General features: G+C 36.5%; 1 protein-coding gene across 3 annotated transcripts in view; it reads right to left on the bottom strand.

The window, feature by feature from the left end:
- MALRD1 (MAM and LDL receptor class A domain containing 1) overlaps positions 1-22359 on the bottom strand; it is a 286556-nt gene that overhangs the window by 49789 nt on the left and 214408 nt on the right. For all 3 annotated transcript variants that reach the window (XR_010387580.1, XM_064505959.1, XM_064505958.1), the window contains exons 34-36: positions 8131-8406; positions 2920-3045; positions 168-234 (exon numbers count right to left, since the gene is read on the bottom strand). Coding sequence is in view for 2 of the 3 variants with exons in the window: in XM_064505959.1 (XP_064362029.1) it covers positions 168-234; positions 2920-3045; positions 8131-8406 (469 nt within the window). In the remaining variant the exon portion in view is untranslated. The remainder of the gene's footprint in view (positions 1-167; positions 235-2919; positions 3046-8130; positions 8407-22359) is intronic.

Below are 22359 nucleotides of genomic sequence, written 5' to 3' on the forward strand. Positions count from 1 at the left end.
AAGCACTGTTTACTCAGCAGCTGTAAATTAAAATAGGGTAAACACACAGAAACTTTTCAAAGTGCATTTCAATTGAATGTCATTTCAGTCTGTGGGTAACAAAACAGTTCTGCCAGCAGCCCCTTTCCCCAACTTCAAACCACAAATCAGCCCCCAATGAACCTTACTGGCATAAAGGAACAGCATCTCTGATGACACAGGTTCCACCGTTTTTGCAGTATTCTTCAGGACAATCTAGAAACATAAAGGTAAAAATATGATTAAGCTTTTTCCCCCCATTATTAGATTTGTCATTGCCTGACTTTCAAAAATGCTGAATATTCACACCTGTCATTTTGGGCACTTAGCACTTGAAAACTCTAACTTTAGGCCTTGACTTGGTGATGCAACTGTCAAGTTATAAATACATTAAAGTCAATGGACTACTCTTAAGCATAAAGGAGTCCTGGTGCTTCACTTGAACATGTTTCCATTTTTCTGAAGTCAGAATTTTGTTTGACTCCAGAAATGGAGCTTTTATCACTTACTGGATTTTCAAACAGTGAACATATGGACATATAAAACAAGAAAGGATTCAAAAGGATTGATCTAGCATATATATTACTGCCTAAATCTAGTATTTTTATTAATAGTTTAAATACAGAGGTGACAAAAGAACAATTGTTTACTCCTGTGTGATCTTCTAATTAACAATGCCCAGAATTGTAATGATCAGAATTATAAGCTCATAAACACATGAGAAATCAGTCAATTACTCTTTTTGAGTATGATGTTTAAGAAAAGGGAGATGTCAGCCATATAGATTATAAACCTTTGATCCCTTTACATGCATTTCCACATTATCAGATTTAGTTCAAAGCAGCAACACAGCAAGAAATACTCAAAATCAAAAATGAATCTCCCCAGTCTTTTGTAGGAAGAAAATAACTGTTAAAAATACGGTATTGTCATAACTGGAAGGGTTTGGGTAGCAGGGCTGCAGGGGTGAGCTGTGTGGGAGGAGGCCATGAAGCCCCTTGTGCTGGTCACAGCTGTTCCAGCTGGCTCTGAAAGGCAAGGAAACAGCCCTCATGCCAAAACTTCAACCAGGTGCACACGGTGCCTCTGCTCAAACCTATTTAAGAAGGGGTAGGTAGTAGGTGTGAGGGGGCATGGGAGGGGATGTGAAAGGATACATGTGAGAGGAGACATAAAGGTGGATACATCAAGAGATGTATATGGAGAAAGCAAGTAGAAGGGGGCACTGCTGGGGACGCAGCTGGAGGTGCACTCTTGGAAGGAGGTACTCCATGCTGGAGGAGGTATGCCTCTGGGGAGACTGCCGCCCATGGTGGACCAACAGTGGAGCAGGGACACCCCTCAGGGACTGCAGCCCGTGGAGGACCCATGGAAGAGCAGGGACATCCCCCAGGAGACTGCGGCAGGTCAAGGACCAATGCTGGGGCAGAGGAAAATGAGTAAGGAGTAAGAAGCAAGAAGCAATGGAAGAAAAGAGTAAGAAGCAAGGAGTGACAAAAATAGACCAGGAGGCACTGACCCTAACGCCCTGCGCTGCCTGTCCCCTCACCCAAAGGGTTGGGAGGGCCTGACCGCAACATGCAGCAACAGCAAGGGACCTGGAGACAAGGAATAGGGAGGAGAGGTGTTGGACTGCAGCTGAGCCTGGGGAAAGCAGGGAAAAGGTGTTCCCCTGTTTAATTCTTTATGGCTTCTTATTTCTCAATACCTGAATCAGTAATTAAATTTTACTTTAACTGGCATAAATTAAAATAAGCAAAATTCCCTGAGTCGAGACACACTTTTTGCACATGACAAATACAAATACCTTTTTCTATTAGACTGAATGACCGTAAGGTTTTACTTTCATTTTTTGCCCCCAAATATTACAGCAATGTGTAATCGCAGAGGAGCAGTGAATATTCTTCTAAATTTTCATGTGATATTTATGCATAATAGGATTAAAAGTAGTAAAATAAATTAGGTTTCATTTTGTAACTTTGGTGTATATACCATATAAAACTGTTTGCTGAGGCACGTAAATATTGTGCTATTCAGTGTGAACACCTGCAGTTCTAAGAAGAAAGAATGAAAAGCATATTACTTAAAAGCTCTACTATCTGAAAAAAATAATGGAAGGTCTGTAATATACCATCAAACAAGTCTACTGGTTTACATTCTACATATTTCTACCTTGAACTACTTTCTGATTCTATTCCTTTTCATTTAAAATATTTCTTACAAATAAAATTTACCAAGCATGTATTCATTCTGAATTGTAAAATCATTAATTTGGGGTGTTAAAGTATCATTGCTTCTCTCAGATAAAAGAAACACATGTACAACAAGCATATATAATGAACACAACACTTTGGGTCAAGTTTTGCTCCCAGAGAGACCAGTGGGTACCTCACACTAAGAAGTGAAGGTAAACCCTAGCCTTCTAGTTGTTTTGTGAATAAACACTTAACATGTTCTAATAAATTATAGTACATACTAAATTTTATGAAATATATTTTACAATTATATTCTATAAATAAAAACATGTTCTAAAAATGGAAGATTTACATCATACTTTAAAAAAATCCCAGTAATCTCAGAATTCACTAAAGTGGGTTACTGTCATAGCTAAAATCAACATGGGGTGTGAGTATTCCATCACAGAGGCTTTTTTTTTTTCAAACAATGCAGGTATATCTTAAGAAACATCCCTTATGCACATGCCATGATAACTATATTATTTTCCATTTGTATTTCACTATTTTTCTGTGTGATACTTTCATGATGCAAATTCATGCTTGATGTAATCTGATTAAACTTTAGCAGAGGAACTTCAGTCTAGTTTGAGGACTGCCTAAAGACTTATTAATAAACCACTATATTTTTCTCTTTCAAATGATATTTTTATGTAAAACTAAGTACCTGAACAGCTGGATTCATCAGAACTGAAATCAGCACAGTCTACAACACCATCACAACGCTGGGAGACTGGAATACATTGATTAGTTGACACACATAACAAGGAACCATTGGCACAATCCTTCATGGCTGGAAATAAAAGGAACATGACAGTTATTGTCAGCTATATTTACTTTACTCACTGTTAAAAAACTATCAGATAACTTGATTTGTGGTATAGTATATAAACCTAGGTCTGTGTGGCCACTACACACTTTCATCTTCACAGGCATACAACCTTACCATTGAGTAGATAAACAGGTAAGTAAACAGAGATCACAGATGTTACAGAAACTGGATTTTCCCATGTTAAACTTCTGAAGTAGAGGAGAGTATATTTACTTATAAAAGTGACATAGTAACTTGCGAAACCCTAGCGAAAGCCAATAGAGAGTCAGGCATAATAACCTAGTGTTAAAATGACAGAATCAATTTTTTTAACACAGAACAAAAAATTTAGTTTCCCTTTGTTACAAGAAAACAAATACTATCTAGGTAGTTATGTATAAATAGCAGAGAAATATTGTATCGAAAGATCTAAACTTGCACACATTTTCCATGCTTAGGCATTCAATTGTATTTTCTGTGCTTGTCCAGAGGAATTATGAGGGGAAAATCCTGACAGAATCATATAAGCCTCCAGGTAACTCCTTACTGAATCACTGATCTACAGGATGTGCCCAATGGCTTTGCATCCTACTCTAGAATATAACATCATATTGTCATTTTATCTAACACAATATTCTCTTATGCTGCCTTAAGTTATTATGTTCTAAGGCTTTTTGTTTAAGGTATCATGAGCTGATCTCTCTCACAATGACACTCATGCAAATCAGAGGGAACTCTTTTGACTCCACTGGCGTTAAATATAATTTTAGAGAGAGAAAAAGAATTAAAGACTATTAAAAATACCCCAATGCCACATCTAAATTTCATTTTTCCTAGGTTTGGGAGCCAGTGTACACTGCTATGGGCCTCCCAGGCTGTACAGCTATAGGATGTATCTGCTTAAATAGAACCTAAATCACAGGCCTGTACATGCTATAACAATATGCTAAATATAAAATACTGAATTTCAATTTTAGTCTGCAACCATGGAGTCAGATCCTTCCAACTCTTGCTAATTTGGTTCTTCTTACAGAACTATGAAACAACTCATGCAACTAAGGATTTGTGGGATCAAACCTTTTAATCACATGTACTGACAATTTACTAAGGACTACAGAAACATCTGTAGAAAAATACCAGCAACATAAAGAGAAGCCCATTTGCATTTCCAATTTTAACTCATCTTTATGAGAAATTAAAAGTTTTGGCTGATTTTAAACAATCACTATAGTGTTCTGGACATGTATTTACCTCAGAACGGTATAATATCTTTAACTGACTGGGAAAGTCTTGATATTGAAGAGTCAATTTGCTGGTAGGGACAGCAGCCTAAAGGCAACACCACGACCAACAACAATCTCCTTTTTCGGCATATGCCTCAATGAAAGAGCTCCCTTTTACAGTGGTAAATATTTTTTTAAAATGCAGGTGTTTCTGAATGTCTCAACTCTGGGGTCGTCAAATCAAGATACTTAAAATTTTTTTCTTCAGAAAATTCAGAATATCAGTCTGCTAGGATATCCCTAGCTGGTCACTCAAACTCAACTGTTTTTTTAGATAATGTTGGCGACTTCTCTCCTCCTAAATGGAGTCCACACACTGTCATTCGCACATGTGGGTATACATTTTTTCCTGTTCTTCCTTTTATACACGTCATATAGGTTCTGTCATACAGCAGTTCCCTAGCTTTATGTACTCTCCATTCCCTTGAACTCTCTTAGTCTGGCCGAATAGCTTTTGGCAGACTGGAAAAGAGAAAAGGGGTGAAAAAACATACAGCTTACAGCATCATTCCAGTCATGTGGTGCTTTCTCTGATCCAGATTTGTAGCATATCCTGCAATCTCTCTCTTGTGATCTTGTCAGCTTTCCAGAAAGTAACTGACAACCCCATGCCCTCTGCTGCACTTTCCTAAGTAAACAGTAATCTTGTACTCATTTTATGTGCAATCAGATCCAAATCCTGAACACTCTTTGCAATTTGGGGGATGATGTCCCAATGATATTTGAACTAGTTTTGTAAGTGCTCATTTGCACACAAATAGTCTGTGAGCATAATTACTCTCAGCCCAGACTTTCAATGGAAACAAAACTGGAAATTTGACATAAAACATGTTTTTGAACTCAACAATTTCCCTTATGTGCTTTAGGCCTTTTATGTCTGCACACATACTCTGAGGACATTGCAAACTATGTGTATATAACATACTTATGGTTTGTCTGATATATGTTATCATTAATACAGAGATCCAGCTCCTGAGCTTTAACTTGCAGTGAAGGTTGTGGTAAGAAAGGAAAGTGTCATTTAGCCATTTTTCCTTGGCCAGTCCTGAGCTGACTGCTGGACTCATACCTGAGAGTAAGACAGAAGAACTGCTAGTTACTCTCGGTCCATTAATACATATTGATCACCGGGATGGTTTAGGTATGTTCCTTTTACCCTGATAAGGCTGACTGTACTGAGATTTCTATACCACTTACAGGGGGAACCTTCATAGCAATGGATCTGAGGGTTAGATAAAATAGGTGAGATAAAGTACCCTTAACTAAAATTGGCAAGGAGAGCCAGCCCTCACTAGCTGAGTAGAACACCTATAACTGGAAAATAATTCCAAGATCTTCTTGTTGAAACAGCAAGTAATAAAACCCACCCCATTCATAGCTATAATGCAGTACTAACACAGTACTATACTATCTAAACATTGAGAGAACTCTACAGAATACTCTGTCTGCATAAATCTCTAACTCATGCAGAAAAGCATTTCTGTGGCAGAAATAGTGGTTGTACTAGATATCTGACTAATGTTTGTTTTTCTTTGCCATGGCCTTCTTTTGGGATTTATACTTAATCTCTGCAGAATACATTTTGCCAACTGGTCTTCATCCCAGAAGATAATTTTCTTTAATACATTCTGGAGTTCAGAAGCCAGCTGAGCATTTTGTGACTTTCTATTGTTACATTTAAATGAATGATATTGCAAAGGGACATGGCACACACAAAATGGAAGAAGCTGGTAATTCCTAAATTTAAACCTTCTAAAATCAGCAGGAAGAATAATCAAGGGAGTTTTGGCATCAGTGAGCTTTGGATTGAGTACTTAAAATATGAGTTGCATGGAAAAATAATTTAAAGTGATACAGAATTGCTTAAACTCTGATAAAAGAGATTTAAATGGGAAAGCGTGGAACAAAATTTTACTGTTTGCTTAAATTTGATCAACACCAGAAAATGACTTTGCTATGTAAATCTTAACTGTCCTACTCTGTGTTTGTAACTGCTTAGAAAGAAAAAGGTCTCCCAAAAATCTGGAAAAAAAGCCAATCTGTATTTTAATGACAGTACACACACAGCCTGGAAGTACTTGCACAGCAATCGATTATTTCATAGAATATGCAAATATTTCAATAAACTAAATTTGTAAATGAGGTATTTCCTTCTTCCCTCTCTGACTTTCCACTACCGACAAACTGACATGACATTTCACAGGTTAAAAGTAGACAAGCTAGAGAAAATGAAATGCTGTGCTCCCATCGCATATACATTTCAATGAGAGAACCCTTGCACAATAGCAACCAGCTGCTCTGATTCCTTTCCAAACCACTACTAACCACTTACTTTTTGCTTTGCCCCTCAGCCAATATCTTCTTCAGAGAAGAAATATGGGTAGGTGCTTTTGTATTCCTATCTTATACTGTCAAAACTTATATATTTGTGCAGTCAAAACTGAATTTAGGAGTAGCAATGTGATTACAGGTTTCAATAAGCTTCCATGCTGCTCAGAATTCCTAGTTTTGGAACAACTATGGAGAATTTTTGTTCTTTGAATAGGCCAGGACTTAATTTCTCCTTGTTCCCTCGGCATTGCTTTAGCAATCAAAGGCAATGAAACAGCATTTCAGTTGACTCAGGAGTACTGATACTCATGGAAGTCTTGTGGCTGTAAGATCTTGGAGTTTTTGGAGGACACATTAGCTGTTGTGGTCTGGGGTTGGGAGCTATGCCTGCTACACATACAGCAGAGACCCCTCTCCCAGAGCATGGGTTGAGGAGGAGAGATGGGTGAATGAAGATTAATGAAGAGATTTCAGTGCCTTTGGGATATGTAGAATTTAATGTGAGAGATATCCTAAAAAACATACCTTTTGCCAACAAAACCACAGAGCTCAGTTCTAAATCAATGTTCCTAGAAAGGCATGCACAGATAGTTTGCAAAGTCAATGCTAATTATATATAGTAATCTTTAAAAGAAATGGCATGTATGCTGGCCTGCATGTGTAACCAGACAAAACAGATGATTGAAAACTGGAATATATAGCCCACAGGAAACTGATATTTTAATACTTGTTTGGTTCTGATGAAGATGAAAAATAAAGTATTAAAACTTCTGCAGAAAGAAAAGTTCATGAAAAAATGTTTGTATTTGTAAAAAAACCATTTTTTCCACATACCTAATTATTTAAATCTTCCTATAACAAAACATTTGGCTTCAGCTCATCTACCAGCACTGAAATATTTTGAAATGGGCAGACACACAGTTTTTTGCCCATCTGAAACTCCATGGTGGTACCTTATGACAGACAAGTCTGTTGCCCTTTTGTCTTTCTTGTGAGCCTTTCCTCCTGGTTGAGACAGACATTGCTGCTACTATATGAATAAACTTGCTTTCAAAATCCTTAAAAAGTCAGATTGCCTTGAATGTCACTGAATAACAGAATTGCAAAACTCTGTCATGCTGTAAACAGATATGAGGTAATGAAAATGCAACTGACTGGTCTATGGGCAAAAGTGAAAATGCTTCCAATTATTAACAGAAATACAGTGCAAACCTTTCTAAGCATTTGTCACAGCCGGTAGTTAGGAAAAAAGAATGTGTAAACAAATTTATTTGCAGATGTACAGCTTCTCTCCAGATAACACATCATATACAACACAGATGATAATATTCTTGACTAGGGAATAGTGAATTCTACTCTTCACTTCTTTATATTGCTCTTTTTTCACATTTTTCACACTGTTTTAGGGAAGTAAGTTAGCATGGGTTTAACTATAGCAATGAAAGTAACTTACGGCAGCCAATTTCATCCTCATGAAGCCAGCAGTCAGGCACACCATCACATTTCAGGAGGGATGGGATACACCCTTTCGAAGGACACAGAAACTCGGTTTGCTTGCAGGACCCCGGAGACTCAGTGGTAGGGATCTTCATGGGACAGTTCATTTCATCACTTCCATCCGCACAGTCTTCAGCCTCATTACATTTTGCAGTGAGGGGCAAACACTGCTGCACGTATGCACATGTGAACTCGTCACTACTGCAAGTTGGAGGGTGTGGATCACTTGGTCCTAAACAGAGAAAATGAAGCCCAGAAAGGAATTTTGTTAATTCACTTCTTTTGGTGACCATCTATATGCCTTTGAGATGTACATAGGGACTGCTAGGAAGGCAGCTATTCTTGAAGAGTAAATGCTTAAAAAAAAAAAAAAAAACTTGCATAAAAGCACAGGTCCTAAGTACAGAACACACTATTAAAAACATTTGGACTCATCACACTAACCCCACTGATGCTGTTGCAGTATGTTCCTTCTAAAGACCAAAGGCAGCATTTATTTTGATTGTATTATTGCTTATGCCACATAGTAAAACTGATCTTTCACCTTGTTTCAGGAAGAGGTTAAATAATATTCCTGACAGCTCTCAAGTTACAATCTTCCTCTATTTGTGTATTGAATGGATAAAAAAAAGGAAAGGCTATGTAAGTCTAGATCAACAGAAAGCTATCACCTACAATAAGGTCTGAACTCTCAACAGAGTAAGAAAATAAATTTTCATAAAGTAACAACAAAGGTATTACACTGATGTAGTTTATTGTTGCTCTGATTCTGTAGTTTAGTTTCACTTGATAGAGAATTAAATCAAAGAAAAGACTAGATAACAGTTTCCAGGGGACAACGGAAAGAAAAAAATGCATTTTTTAAATTCAGGACTTCACCTAACTCAAACACCTGACAAAGAAGAAAAATTCCATGTTTACTTGCATAGCTGGAAAAAATTTTGGAAACAACTTCCTGTGAGCACTTACATGCATAAATTTGCTTTAGAGACACTTGAGACCCTCTTTCCTCATAGCAAAATCATTGCTATTGAATTTCACTGGCAGAACCATCAGAACTATTTATGGAAACTGAATTATAAGAAGCTGTCTATGCTAACTATATTCTTTACACCATCCATGTCTCCTATGGGAGCAATGTGATGGATACTTGCAATTTTTGTTTGATATACAGGCAGAAGAGAAAATCTCTAAAATTTACCTCCATATATTTAATTTTTACTAGGCCACTTTGTGGTATATGAGTAAACAAAACAATATTATGATTGTTAGAGACAAGGAAAAACAAATTAATGTCACCACCGCTGTAAAAGCCAGCAGGATTTTTGCTACTGCTTTGGGCTGAAGCAGAGCAAACCACGTAAGTGCAGAAGTTCATGGCCTGGTTTTAGCTTGCCTTTTGAAATGATGCAAGCATAACTCTCTGACCCCAGAAGTCAAACGTTACTGCTGCATTAAGCCCTGACACACTGTAAGGGAATATATGGCTATATTATTTTTACTATTTTTAACCCCCTGAGTACAGTCCATTTGCATATTCTGTATTACCACACCTGAATTTTACAGTAGGAAAACTTTACTGAAACATGCTCAGTTTCTAAAATACCTGCACTATGACTAACAATAACATTTTGTCCAAAAATGAACAGCTAATGCATTCAGATAAACTGAATACATAACATTATTTTACCATCTGGTAGCTTGCAAAACAGTTACAAGGAAAAAGAGCTCAAACTGCTATTTAACAATGGCCCTTGCTAGTTTAGAAATCTTTGGTTTTCATGTTCACTTCATGTCATAAAATCATAATTGAATAGCTTTTTACAACAAAATAATCCTGACACCACATTATACTGCTAATGTTGTCAAGTTATACCATGCTGCTGGAAAAGATGTACTTCATACAGTTGTCAACATCTGCACATGAAATTGGATTTTGTGTTTTTTTTCTAGCTTGTTCCTTTACTTTGTCAGATAACTAGTAACAGCCATATATAAATATGTTAGATTTGGGTCCATCATGAAGAATTTGTATATAGGGCCATGATTCCACCAAGATAGCAATGAAATGTATGGGAAATCACTGGGAGAATGTATTTCTCTTTCTTTATTGATATAAAACTGTAGTATTAGAGATACAGTAAACCTTACGCAACAGATGTTTAAAAAGACAGAATTCTTTTAAAACACTTGTAGCTAGCATTTGCTTTGAAAGAAGGAATTATTATAATAACTACCATTTTTTCCTTTTGTTACCTCTAATGACCCTTTTTCTCACAGTGCCTAGGAGGCATTTAGCCAGCTCAAAGGTCTCAAGCTTGAGTCAGTTCCATCTATATGTGCACTTTTGTAGTTGGTTTAATTTGTCTGTGTTTGTTCTGATATAGCGGAAATTCGTCCCACAGAATTTCTTGGCAAATTACAACCACTACTGAACTGCTATACTGTTACAACTATATTGCTAATACATTTACCTTCTCTATGAGCGTTTGTCTGTGCTGCAGGAAAGACTGCACTTGCAGCACATCTATGAGTGTTTGCTAATAGGTTTCTACCAGACTTTGTTCTGCAAAATTTAGTTATGAATTTTGGATTCTACTTTTAAATTCAGTAATGCCTGTGTTGTTTATTATGAATCCAGTCTTCAGTGTTATACTGTCTTCTGTCTTTTGTAGCATTGATCAGTTTAGCCGTGTGGTCCTAACCACAGCAAGTGTTTGTGCATGTAAATGATCCCATATTAAATTCAGTAGTTAAGCAAATGCTTGAGTACTTTATTGAATGGGGAAGTAAATGTTTTTTTGTATCATAATTCCCTGTTATTGTTAGAAAATAACGCATAGCAACAAGTTCTGACTTGCACACTAAATTATTTTAGGATGTGCAATATTCATTGAGAACAGCGAAGAGGTCTCCAATTTATGACAGCAGTTAAATTAGGGATAAGGTTATCCAGCGGTCTTGTTGTGGTCTGTTTTATGTTTTCAGTACATCAATAAAAATCCAAAGCAATAGCCTGAAATCAGCAAAATCATTTTAGATCAGAACAATAAATAAGATCAGAACATACCTCGAAGGCCTTAAGAATACCACCTTGTTTATTAATTCACACTGTATATTAGTTAGTTCATATCTGTTTGACTTCAGACCCAATAGAAAAACTGTGCTCTAGATGACATTCTAGAAAATACTATGATTGCCAGGACCTACAAAAACTGTACTCCCAAGTGTAATTTAGTTTATCTACATAAAGTAGATTATAAATGCTTTTATTAAGAATGAATTAAATGTGCCTTCTAAAAATTTTGAAAATTCATAACACATTAATTTGCATATAGCTAACAATTAAAACTGACTAATTAAAAGTATGCAAATCCGCAGAATCATTAATTAATTCTAAATTGAAAAGAAATCTCAAGCAACATTATCATTAATGCCAAACTAATTACTTGCATTCAAAGCTGCTATGTAATTATTTATATTAAGCTCATCATTGCTCTATTTACTATTGACATGTTGCATTCTTAACAGTGGAAATACTCATTCTGTTTTCTTGCAAAATTTGGTTTGCAACAAAAAATTTACTAGTACTTATGACAGACTCATAATAAATATCCTCCAGTCTCCCGAGTTGCACAGTGGGATACACACCTGATTCAGCTTTAGAAAATAACATTAAATGTGTGCATACATACGGATGCTATAGCCACTCTGTAGATAAATATGAAGTTGTGTAAACACCAGAATCTAAGCATGTTTTTTTTCAATGCAACTCTGACTATCCATCTGTGGCCCATGGGCCATTTCAGCCACTTAAAATTGCTGGATTCAACAATTGCCTACCACTGACATGCCAGAAAAATACTTCCTTCGCCTTTCTCTGAATGCGGAATAGATGTTCCTAACCCAGTGCTCCTCTCCTGAATATTACGCAGGTCTAATTTTCAGACCACATTCAGGAGTGAAAGAGATATTGTACAGGCTACTTTAAAAAAAAAAAAACAACAGTATCTATTCAAGCTATTTAAAGATTTGGCGATAAATCTAATGAAATGCATAATCTCCAAAAACAGCACTGGAGATCCTCAGAAAATGTTCAGTATCAGCACACAGATGGAAAGCAGACTAATCAAAAACAATTTCAGAGAAAATAACCTCTGCTTTGCTGAACACAGTCTGGATTTAGAGCTGCACGAAAAACAGCAACAAATCGTTGATGCTCCATAAAAGTTAAAGGAACTATGATTTTTTAAACTAGCCAGCAGAGAACATGTCCTTATTTATTTTATTTTACACTCAGTGTTCAATTTTACATTGTGTGTGGCAAATACTCAAAACTAAAGGAGGAGTTTAAAACGGCCCATAGAACATTTACTTGTATATCACACAACAACACTATAATTAGCTCCTAAAATTCTTTGTGAAATCTGTTCACGTAGCTGTGCCATGTGAGTTATAATCTAGGGACCCAGATGAGCTGCCTTAAAAGCATCCTCGCTTTCAGAAGTGAAATTGGGGTGTTTAGGGAGCTACAAAAACCAAAGATCAGACCAGTGTGTAAAACAAAAGTTTTGTATGTACTGCCTCATGTACTGCACTAACTACAGCTGAATATACCTGTATCTCATTGTTGTCAGATAAAATGGGTGCTTCTGGATAGGTTTTATTTCAACGTGCTAATCCTCAAAACATCTGTTACACTTACTTAATAGAGCTCCTGAGCTGTTTTAGGAATAAGGAGCCTTTACAGTATGGAAAGTATTAAGTCAATGAAGTGCTCATAGTCAGGGATATAATTACGTATTTGTGGGATAGGGATCTATAAAATGCTTACGGTTGTTTGATGAACATGTTCTCTACTTCTAAACATTTTTGTACTGTTGTCTTTTGTCATCTGTGGAGTGTAAGTGGCCGCATGGTATTGATTCTGACTCCTGACTATAGCCAAACTTCACGAGTAAACACTGTAAACATTTTGCACATGAATCACAGGCATTCAGTCACAGGAAACCACAGAAGCTATTACCCAAATGCTAATATAAAATAAATGTTTTTTATTATGCAGTCTTTAGCACAGCCAGAAACATACAAATACGCTTAACTTAAATGAAACGCCACCTCCATGCAATCCACTTCTTTTCTGTCTTGCTTATTTAGATACCAAGATCTCCAGTGCAGAGTAGGTCTCCATTTATATTTATATATCACCTATAACAGTGAATTCTAATGAAGACTAGGAGCCACTGGCATTAAAATCAACACCAAGAAGCATGAAATAATGTTACCACGTGCTATTATGCAGCATTAGCTCAGTTGTACCAGAGCTTGCTCTAAAGCCCATTTAGGTAAAAGGAAAAGCTTGCATTGATTTTAATGGGCCTTGCATCACACCCTTGAAAACTAACAACCCGTCTGCTATATTTGCATGAGTTTTCCCCCCAGTTTGCTTACTAAATAAAAAAAGGCTCGTATTAACTGTGGCTAACAGAGGCAAAAAAAAAACCCTCCAACAGTTTTCATTAGACCAGAGTATAAATTAATTACGGCCCAAGCCAATGCATTAATTAACTTGAATTAAGTGGCAGTCTTCACTTTCATTTCAGTACACATTGGATCAGGGCATGAAATCAGTCCATTCAAGGTGGCTGCAAGGAAATAATATTGTTCAAAAAATTAAACCAGGCTGAAGTTGTTCAAAATAAAATGTTAATTTCAAAGCTTGCAAAAAGAAGAAAACAAAAAGAAAATTGAGCTCGGTCAGATGCATAAGCCGATTGAATCTTTAATTCTCTTCCCCTTGTGAGAACACAGAAGTGTCACTATGGGGCAGGGTGCTGAAAAGGACCTCAGAGACTGCTACAAAGTCAGAATTAACAAAAATTGAACTTGTCCCAATGACTTCAAAGTTTCATCAGTATATGTTACACATGTGTGCAGAATTGTGCTGCACTGCTTGCTTTTCTTATTTTAAATGCTCATAGTTTGCTGACACGCAAATATAATGCAAAACAGACAAATGACGTACTGCCTGTAAAATCAACTTCCAGTCTGAGAACTAATGCTACTGGCTGGAACACACTGATTACCTGTAAACTGCAAGGCCAATAATTGTCTTTCTGCTAAGAAAAGTCTAGGAATTGCTAGCTGTGTCAGCTATAGGCATGTATTTTTTATTAATGTATTTTTTTAGGAGAATTGAAGAACTGGAGAAGCTGTGAAGCTTTGGCTTCTGAAAAAAATGAGGTGGGCTAGAATACAGGGCAGGGTAGAGCAGAGAAAGAGAATCAGCACGTTTTCATAGATGGGGTGGGAACGCAACACTAAATGTTTTATTTCTCAACTTAGAAAGAAAGATAGCTTTTACAGGTGCAAATTTATCACCATCTGAGAGGAGTTCTGAAGAAAAAATTGTCAGCTTTGTATAATTTCTCAGCTGAATCTTATGATTTACTCTTATTGAGGTGAAAGGTAATTTTTACTTAATGAAGAATCTAAGAATTTTCTTCTCTCCAAGACAATATCATGAAACTATTCCACTCTAAAATTATGACCCTCCATTCCTCCAAGGAAGTATGTTGGTTTTCATGAACAGACTTAGCAAGACAAAATATCACCTCTGTGATTTGGGGCTTGCTGGTTTTTTGGTGTGAACAGAAGGGTTTTGTGGGCACAATGTGCACAGAAATTGTAGGTTCACTGCCAGCTAAGTTTGTTCACTGCAAGACACTGAAATAGGCTGAAGAGTATCTCTAAGGTACTATACCATGGATGGTAATTTTTAGTGCTGCTTTAAAAATGCAGAAATTCCCTAACTCTGCCAGTCAAAGAAGGTAAAACATACTAGGGTAAGTTTCAGGGGAGAAATGAAGTAACTAGAGAAACTATTCACAAAATATCCCCAGTATCGTGGTCTTCTATCACTGCTAACTTCTTCCTCATTTCCCTGTTCCTCCCCTTTGCTCTGCAAGGCAGACTCCCCAGCAGCTCCCGCTGCAATCATCTCTTGCTCTTGAAGAAAGTCCCTGAGCTCTCAACCTGAGCGAGATCTCTGTTTCGCTGCAAGCATGAGCAGACAAGCTAACAGTGATTCCCCTGGCTCTGCAACTTAAAGACACCAAAATTTAAGGTCTCCTCTACAGAGTTTTTCCCATGTTCTAACACTTTAGTATTGGCAAACCAGGAAATTAACGCTTCCCGTACCTCCTGCCTTCAGGCTTTAGGAATTTTAGAGATGGATTATTGCTTTTTTCTAAGTATTTGGTAGATGAGTTCTGTTCAGCTGCAGAATTTTCTCACTGTTGCCTCATACACACACACGCATGCACATGTGTGTGCGCACACACACACACACACACACACGCACACACAGCAAGACTCTCTGTGCCACCAAACTATTTTTTGCACAAAAAACACACAAACATCTACTGTCTTTTATTGTCTTCTCTCTTTATTAGATTCAGGTGTCTGTTATGCTTTTCTGATCAGATCTAGCGAAATGGGATCTACTTGAAATGCCAGAGTTATAAAATTATCTGTAAATGGAAAACCTTCCAGCCTTTTAGACTGCCTGACTATTTAGCTAGTTTGTCCCATAAAGCTTTTGCTGGTCTGGCAGTTTAGAATCTGTATAGGATAAATATTTTGGCAATCTGGTATTTTGCTTTTTTGTTTCAATACAGGATTTTTTTTCTGAGTAGTCTGAAAAACAAGGTCTTGGACATTTCCAATCTGATAGTCAAAATTATTGGAGCTATTTTATTTCATTCTCTTTTTAATTGGCAAGTAGATAGCATTATGCAATAAGAGGTAATTATGGTAGTAATTACCAAATATTTGTGAAATATTTAGGCACTGTAGCTATAAGCAATACAGATTAATAATTCTGTCTTCAGAGGTGTACTTGAATAATGTGCATGGAGAACACAAAATATTCAATTTTTGTTCATACAGGAAATTTTCTATGTTGAATATAGAAGAGGGTCCTGTGAGTAAAATGCTATTGAACAATGTGATTAAAGATTATGTCATTGTACCTAAACATAAAGATCTTGTTAGAAAGCAAATGTAATTCTTTGGTGGCAGGAAGACCAGAGGAGCATTTACAAAAAAACAGGGTTCAAAGAGTGTATTCCATGAAGCAGAGAGAGAATAGGGGGGGAAAAACCCTTAATACACATTGTGGGAGAAACAAATAATTATTAGCCAATATTTTAGAAAATTAGCATATCCAGGTTTATGTGTCTTTGCTCTATGATTTCTAATCAGAAACCACAAGTGACTTGACTTTTGAAGGATGGCTACTCACCTTAAAGATACCACAGAGCACCTAAAGTTATGGTAGCTGAGCCTAATAGCTTGCCTTTGAAAATCTTGGCCAGTGACTTTAGCTCATTGCACTCGCATATTTTGCCTTTTTTTACTCTTTCTTTGCATTTTTGCTATATGGAAACACCCTTTATAGTCCACTACTCTGTTAGTATGTTACTTCAGTAAAGAAGTCTTAGGAACAACCTTAATTCTGCTATATTTTAGCTCTAAATAAGCATTTGAGACTGCTTCTATTAAAAGGCATCAGTGATTAAAGTCCTTCACTTTCTCAGTTTGAACAAATATTTTCTGCAAAATGATCTTAAGCTCCTACACTTTGCAACTCTCTCCTTCTCAGCTCTCATACCTTTTGGGTAAACACTGATACTGGTTAAACCCCAAGTCTGCTGTTCTTGCTAGTAGGTCAGTGGAAATTGTTTTGTTCTTGAGGACCTTCAGGATCAGGTCTGCCAGCCATACTTCTGTTGTGAGATCTCAAACGACACTATGGAGAAATGTTGAACAAATCCTACCCACCAGATAGAAGGGCAAAACGCGAAGATTTAAAAGGAAGTTTTATACATTTCAAGATCTAAATGAGGAAGCAGTGAACAGCTATTCTGTTTGTGAAAATAAGCCTAGATTTTTTCAAGAATCAGCATATACTTTAAATTTTGAATACTAAAAGTTTTCCTGGAGTTAAAATGGGAACTGACAAGCTTAAGGGGAAAAAACCCACTGAGCATCAACATGTAGAGACTACATATGGCTCAGAAGGGCTCTGAGTCACAAATGGCTGGCAGTGGGGAAAGTATCAGGGGAAACAGCACGTGTATTTCTGCTTTTCTTATACTCTTTCCCAGACATCCACAGCTGGTCACTGTTGGAGATGGGTTATAGTACTAAGTGGACCTTTTTACTGCTTAACATGCTTAGCATTTCAAGCTTTTAAAACATGTCCTAAATTTTGTGACTGAAATATCATTTCCTTTGTTCCAGCACTTTGCAATATTAGCTCTACTAGAAAGTTAGGAAAGGCAATCTGTAGGAATAGATCTGCCTATCTGTCAATGGTTGTCTTATGATGGCCCAAAGGAACTGAAAACTCAGTTTATGGGGGAGATGTTAGCATTTTGGGGAAGGGGAAGCTTTTGTGCTTTTTAAAGCTGTTTTTTAAACTACTAGGTGGCATGGGCTTGAATGCGGAGAGGAATCCAGTCTCCTAATTCACAGATTCTGATATGCTTCTTCTATCTGTTTCTTCAAGACAAGTGGAAGCTTGCTCAGTGCAAGGACTATTTAAAACTTTTATAGCAGTTCTAGTTTTTTTTGTTTCACTACAGAGCAGTGGTAAAACTTGGATGAGTTATGGCATGTCAAGGCAAACTTTTCACCTAAGTGAAAGCAGTCACCAACCACTGTAACCTTTATTGTACTTCAGCTCCTAAATAGCAGATATCTGACTCTTTTGCTGTTAGCCTGTGTGGTAAAGTCAGGAATTATGACAACATCAGACAAAAGTATATCCCACTGCACTCTGGGAAATAACACTGGATTTTAGGTAATCCCACTATGACCAGATGACACAGTCTTAGATATGACATGTCCTGTCTGTGCTGAGTGTTTCATATTATCTGTGTTGCCCTTATATCTCCAATGTATCCTTACATAATGGTATTTCCTACTGCAGACAAGTCTTCCAGGGGAAATCAAAGGTGGCTGGAGAAAATTTGCAACATTGTCAGTCTGTTACTCATACATACTCATAATACTCATATATTAAGCTGATAGGCTAAAAAAACAATTGTTAATGTTTTGTAAAGAAACAAATGGATGAAAAAAATAGAAGCACAGATGTAGAAAAGCCTCTAAAAGAAAAGAAAAAATGATAAACAGTATTTCATGAAAAGAAAAAAAAAGAGCAAAATACTTCAGACAGCACTAAGCAGCTTGTACCCTGCACAATGTTTGTACTCCTGTTTATATATGAGATGCACCTCAATCATCTTAAAATATGAACTGAGAGGGTTAATTTTCTTTTCTAAATAAACCAAAACAGAAAGTAATCATCCATAACAGTATTATTTTCAAGCAGCACTGAAAACGTTGCTTTGTTTTGCTTGGAAGAAGTAAAAGTTCATAAAGAACTGTTGCTACAGAAAGGCTAGCTGAGAACCTCACTGTGTGAAAAGGTTGGAGCAGCAGTCAGTGATGGCTTTGCACTGACATTCACCTCTTTCCAGCAGATCTGCACAAGCATAAATATTTTGCTTGGGTAATCTCTGGAAGAGATCATAACAGCAAACTTTTGACATTCTTAATGATATTGTGACAAAACTACAAATTGCCATGAATATTCATGAAGAAAGAAAGTAACTTTAGATGCTGTACTCCAGTATTTCATCGGTCTGTTTAAATAAAATAAATTTACTGTAGTAGCTACGGCAAGCCTAATGTAGCTATGGCAAGTCTAATATATTGTCGTAATATTAAGAACACTGGGTTGTATGTCCATAGATACAAATCTGAATCAATGCTGACAGCATAAAATATAAGTCAATTTATTAATTAGACTGTATGAGTCTTGATTATTAGCCAGATAACTTATCATCAAATTTTTAATATAATTACTATTTATCCTTTTCTTTAGAAAACTATCCCAAAGCATGAAAGTGCTTTAACTAATATCTCACTATTTAAACTAAGCAGACTTTCTCTCTCTGATTTAGCTCTTCAGTAATGAGTGAGTGATGAAACACAGCGTTCTTATTTACTTAAGCAGACTAAAGCTTGGATGTTTGGCATCTTTGATTTAATGCTGGGATTAAAATTTGGAAAAAATAAAAATTTTAACTTTTGTGATGCTTCCTATTTTCAGCTGAACTGGAACTACTATGACAAAGATATTAATGAACACAAAATCTGACTCAATATTTCAGTATTCTTGGTCCTTCCGAAACTAGAATGGAAGCAGCATTTTTGACTTTTAAAAATAAAGTTCTTGTTCATTTAAAAACATTTCAAAGTTCCACCTGTTTAAAATATATAATTGGATAACATCTAAATTCTTCAGTCCCTAAAATGAATAATTCCTGGATCAATTTTTCTGAGTAGTGGTGAGGAACATAAAATCTTCCCATACCTCTATCAGCAGAAAATAACAGACCCTGAAAAGTGGAAGACTACATCTTATTTACCAGTTAATTCTGAAGTGAGTCAGAGTCTGAGCTATGCATGGACATCAACTGGAAGTTACTTCTGCATTAAGCAAGGAGCTAGCTTGATCACATTTTGTTCAAATGTTCAGAAATATTCTTGGATTTGGAGAAACTCTCATGGCTAATGGAGGCTGACTACTTAAAAACAAAAACCTCAGATGAATTAGAGCTGCTAGTAATGCTTTATTGCTTAGAGCTCCCAACCAGCTAAATTGTGATTGCTTCTATTTAGAACATGTTGCCTCTGGAAACCCAAAGTAATTAAAGTGACTTAGAAAATAATAATACAAAGAGAGGAAAAAAAACTGCAGCAGCAAAGCTGTCTTCTGAAAGGGAGAATGTTAAAAGAAGCCTGTACTTCAGGTATTATACTTTTCTTTAAGCTGAGACATCTTTGAATAACCATGATGAGCAAAATCAATACTCCTGGCAGTGGAGTAAGTAAACTTTCTCACCCTTTCTGTTAAAGCAAAATGTTCTTGCTTGAATATCTATATGAATGGCTTCTTGAACTTTCTCTTTACACAGGGCAGTGATTTAGTACTATTCACATGTAGTATCTTCAAATTTTGCTGTCTGAAGTTCTAAGTGGTTACTCAGAAACTTTTATTATCAAAAAAATAGCACCTCCTCCTAAGTAGCTGTTCTACGTCAGGCACATTTTTGAAATGACGGAGATAGGTTCTTCCTCCTAAATCACTGTAGTCTAGCATACGGATTTCGTGGGGTTTTCTTGCGTCCCTACAAGCACAGATTTGGCCTATCTGGCTAGCAAGGATTATTAGGATAGGACTCTTCACTGGACAGTACAAGATCATGAGAAGAACAGAAAGTCAGTACACAGTAAAGTAACAGCATCTAGATATCATTTGTCTAGAGAGGAGATCATATACCAGCTCACAGGCTATTAGGAGACTACCTTCCATCATACAGTATTTTATGGACTGGAGGTGAAATACACACTTGGGACAAGAGCAAGAGCGATTATAAAACTGAGGGAGGGTATGGATGATAGAAGAAACCAGCAGAATTGTCAGGGTTCATATGCAACTGTGGGGTGGTTGGTGGAGACAGAAATAGGTGAAAATAGCATGCCTGAAATAGGATGTCTGACTGAGGAGCAAGAGGTGAATTAGTACAACTTGGAACCATGGAAGCAGCAGGATTGAGGAGGAGAATGAATCTAGGACTGTGCATTTAATGCACGCTGAAGGTTACCAATGGAAGCATAAGTTAAAGAAAAAGCCGTAAGTTTAGGAGAAGATTCTATCCTCTGATACAAGGAGTGGTCTTAAATGAGTGGAAGATGACATGCAGCAGTGTTAGGAAAAGGGATGCAATGTAGGAATCAGGATAGGAATTAAAAGCATTAAAAAGACCTTCTGCAACCAAGGTTCACCAGTTACCTCCATGACATTCCAGTAACTTAAAGTTTGTGTGCATTTAGAGACAACTGGCTCATTCACAGAAGAAAAATTGACTGAGAGCCATCAGAAGACATCACCTTCAGAACTTCAGAAAGTCTCTGAACCAAATCAATGGAGAATGGAAAGATTTTTTAGGGGGTATTTGTATATATTCTTCCTCCATTCTAATACTTTTCTCTGGATTCCATTATTGGCCAAACTAGGAGAAAAGACTTGCTTAGGCAGATCACTGATCTGACCCGTTAGAATTAGAGCAGCTTTGAGGGTTATATAATTTATATCATTCATATAAAAGCATAAATATTGGACATACAAAGAGCATCATTTCAATAGAGAATTCATGTATAGGTCCTTCTTATTCTTCTAGAGATCACCCTAAAAAGTATAGAAAAGATCTGGAGCACACTTATGAATACAAGCACAAATATCCTGCATTTAAGTTAAATGTGTCAACTATCTTAGGAAAAGTGTGTTTCTTTTTCAGACCAGACAATAATGGTATGATGCTGGATAGAGCAAGATAAACTATTATTTCACTCTTAAAAATATAAATACTGTAGCTTGTGAGAACTAATTTCAGACTGATTGCTGGATTACCTTAGAATGGAATAAGTTGTCTACTGAAGATGTCTATCTCTTCTGCACCTGGAAAAAGAGCCTACATGACAAGTTCAGACTATGTGATTTATTTTTAGATAGTCAAAGTTACATAAGCAGAGTCTTGTCTGCCTTCCTGACTTACCTGACAAACCACAAAAAAAAATATAACTTTAATAATTTTTCATAATACTTTTGTTATGATATGCCACACTTGTAATAAGGACAGAGTATGATTCAAGTTATATACCTGGATGTATTCTGCAACTGGAAAATCTCTGGGGAAAAGCAAGGCAATTAGAAAATGCTGCCTCATAAAGATTACCTTATTTCTATATTGATGATTATTTCAGGAGACCTCAACTCACACATTCTGTGGAAGATTTTTTTTTCCTTTCTCTGAATTCATGCTGGGTTCATAATAAATTATCAAAGTGTAAGTTTCATTAAAAATAGAAATTTGATTCACGTACATTACTGGAATATAGATAGAGGAATTCCAGTTAATCACACATACTAAAAGTATATCACTTGAAAATTTCTCTTCTATAATGCTATATTTGGCATTAAACTGCCTAAGTAATTCCTGAGATATGATTAACAAAGGTTGTTAAAACAATAAGGACAGAACAAGCA

Source organism: Dromaius novaehollandiae, chromosome 2, assembly GCF_036370855.1.
Source record: "Dromaius novaehollandiae isolate bDroNov1 chromosome 2, bDroNov1.hap1, whole genome shotgun sequence".
NCBI lineage: Eukaryota > Metazoa > Chordata > Aves > Casuariiformes > Dromaiidae > Dromaius > Dromaius novaehollandiae.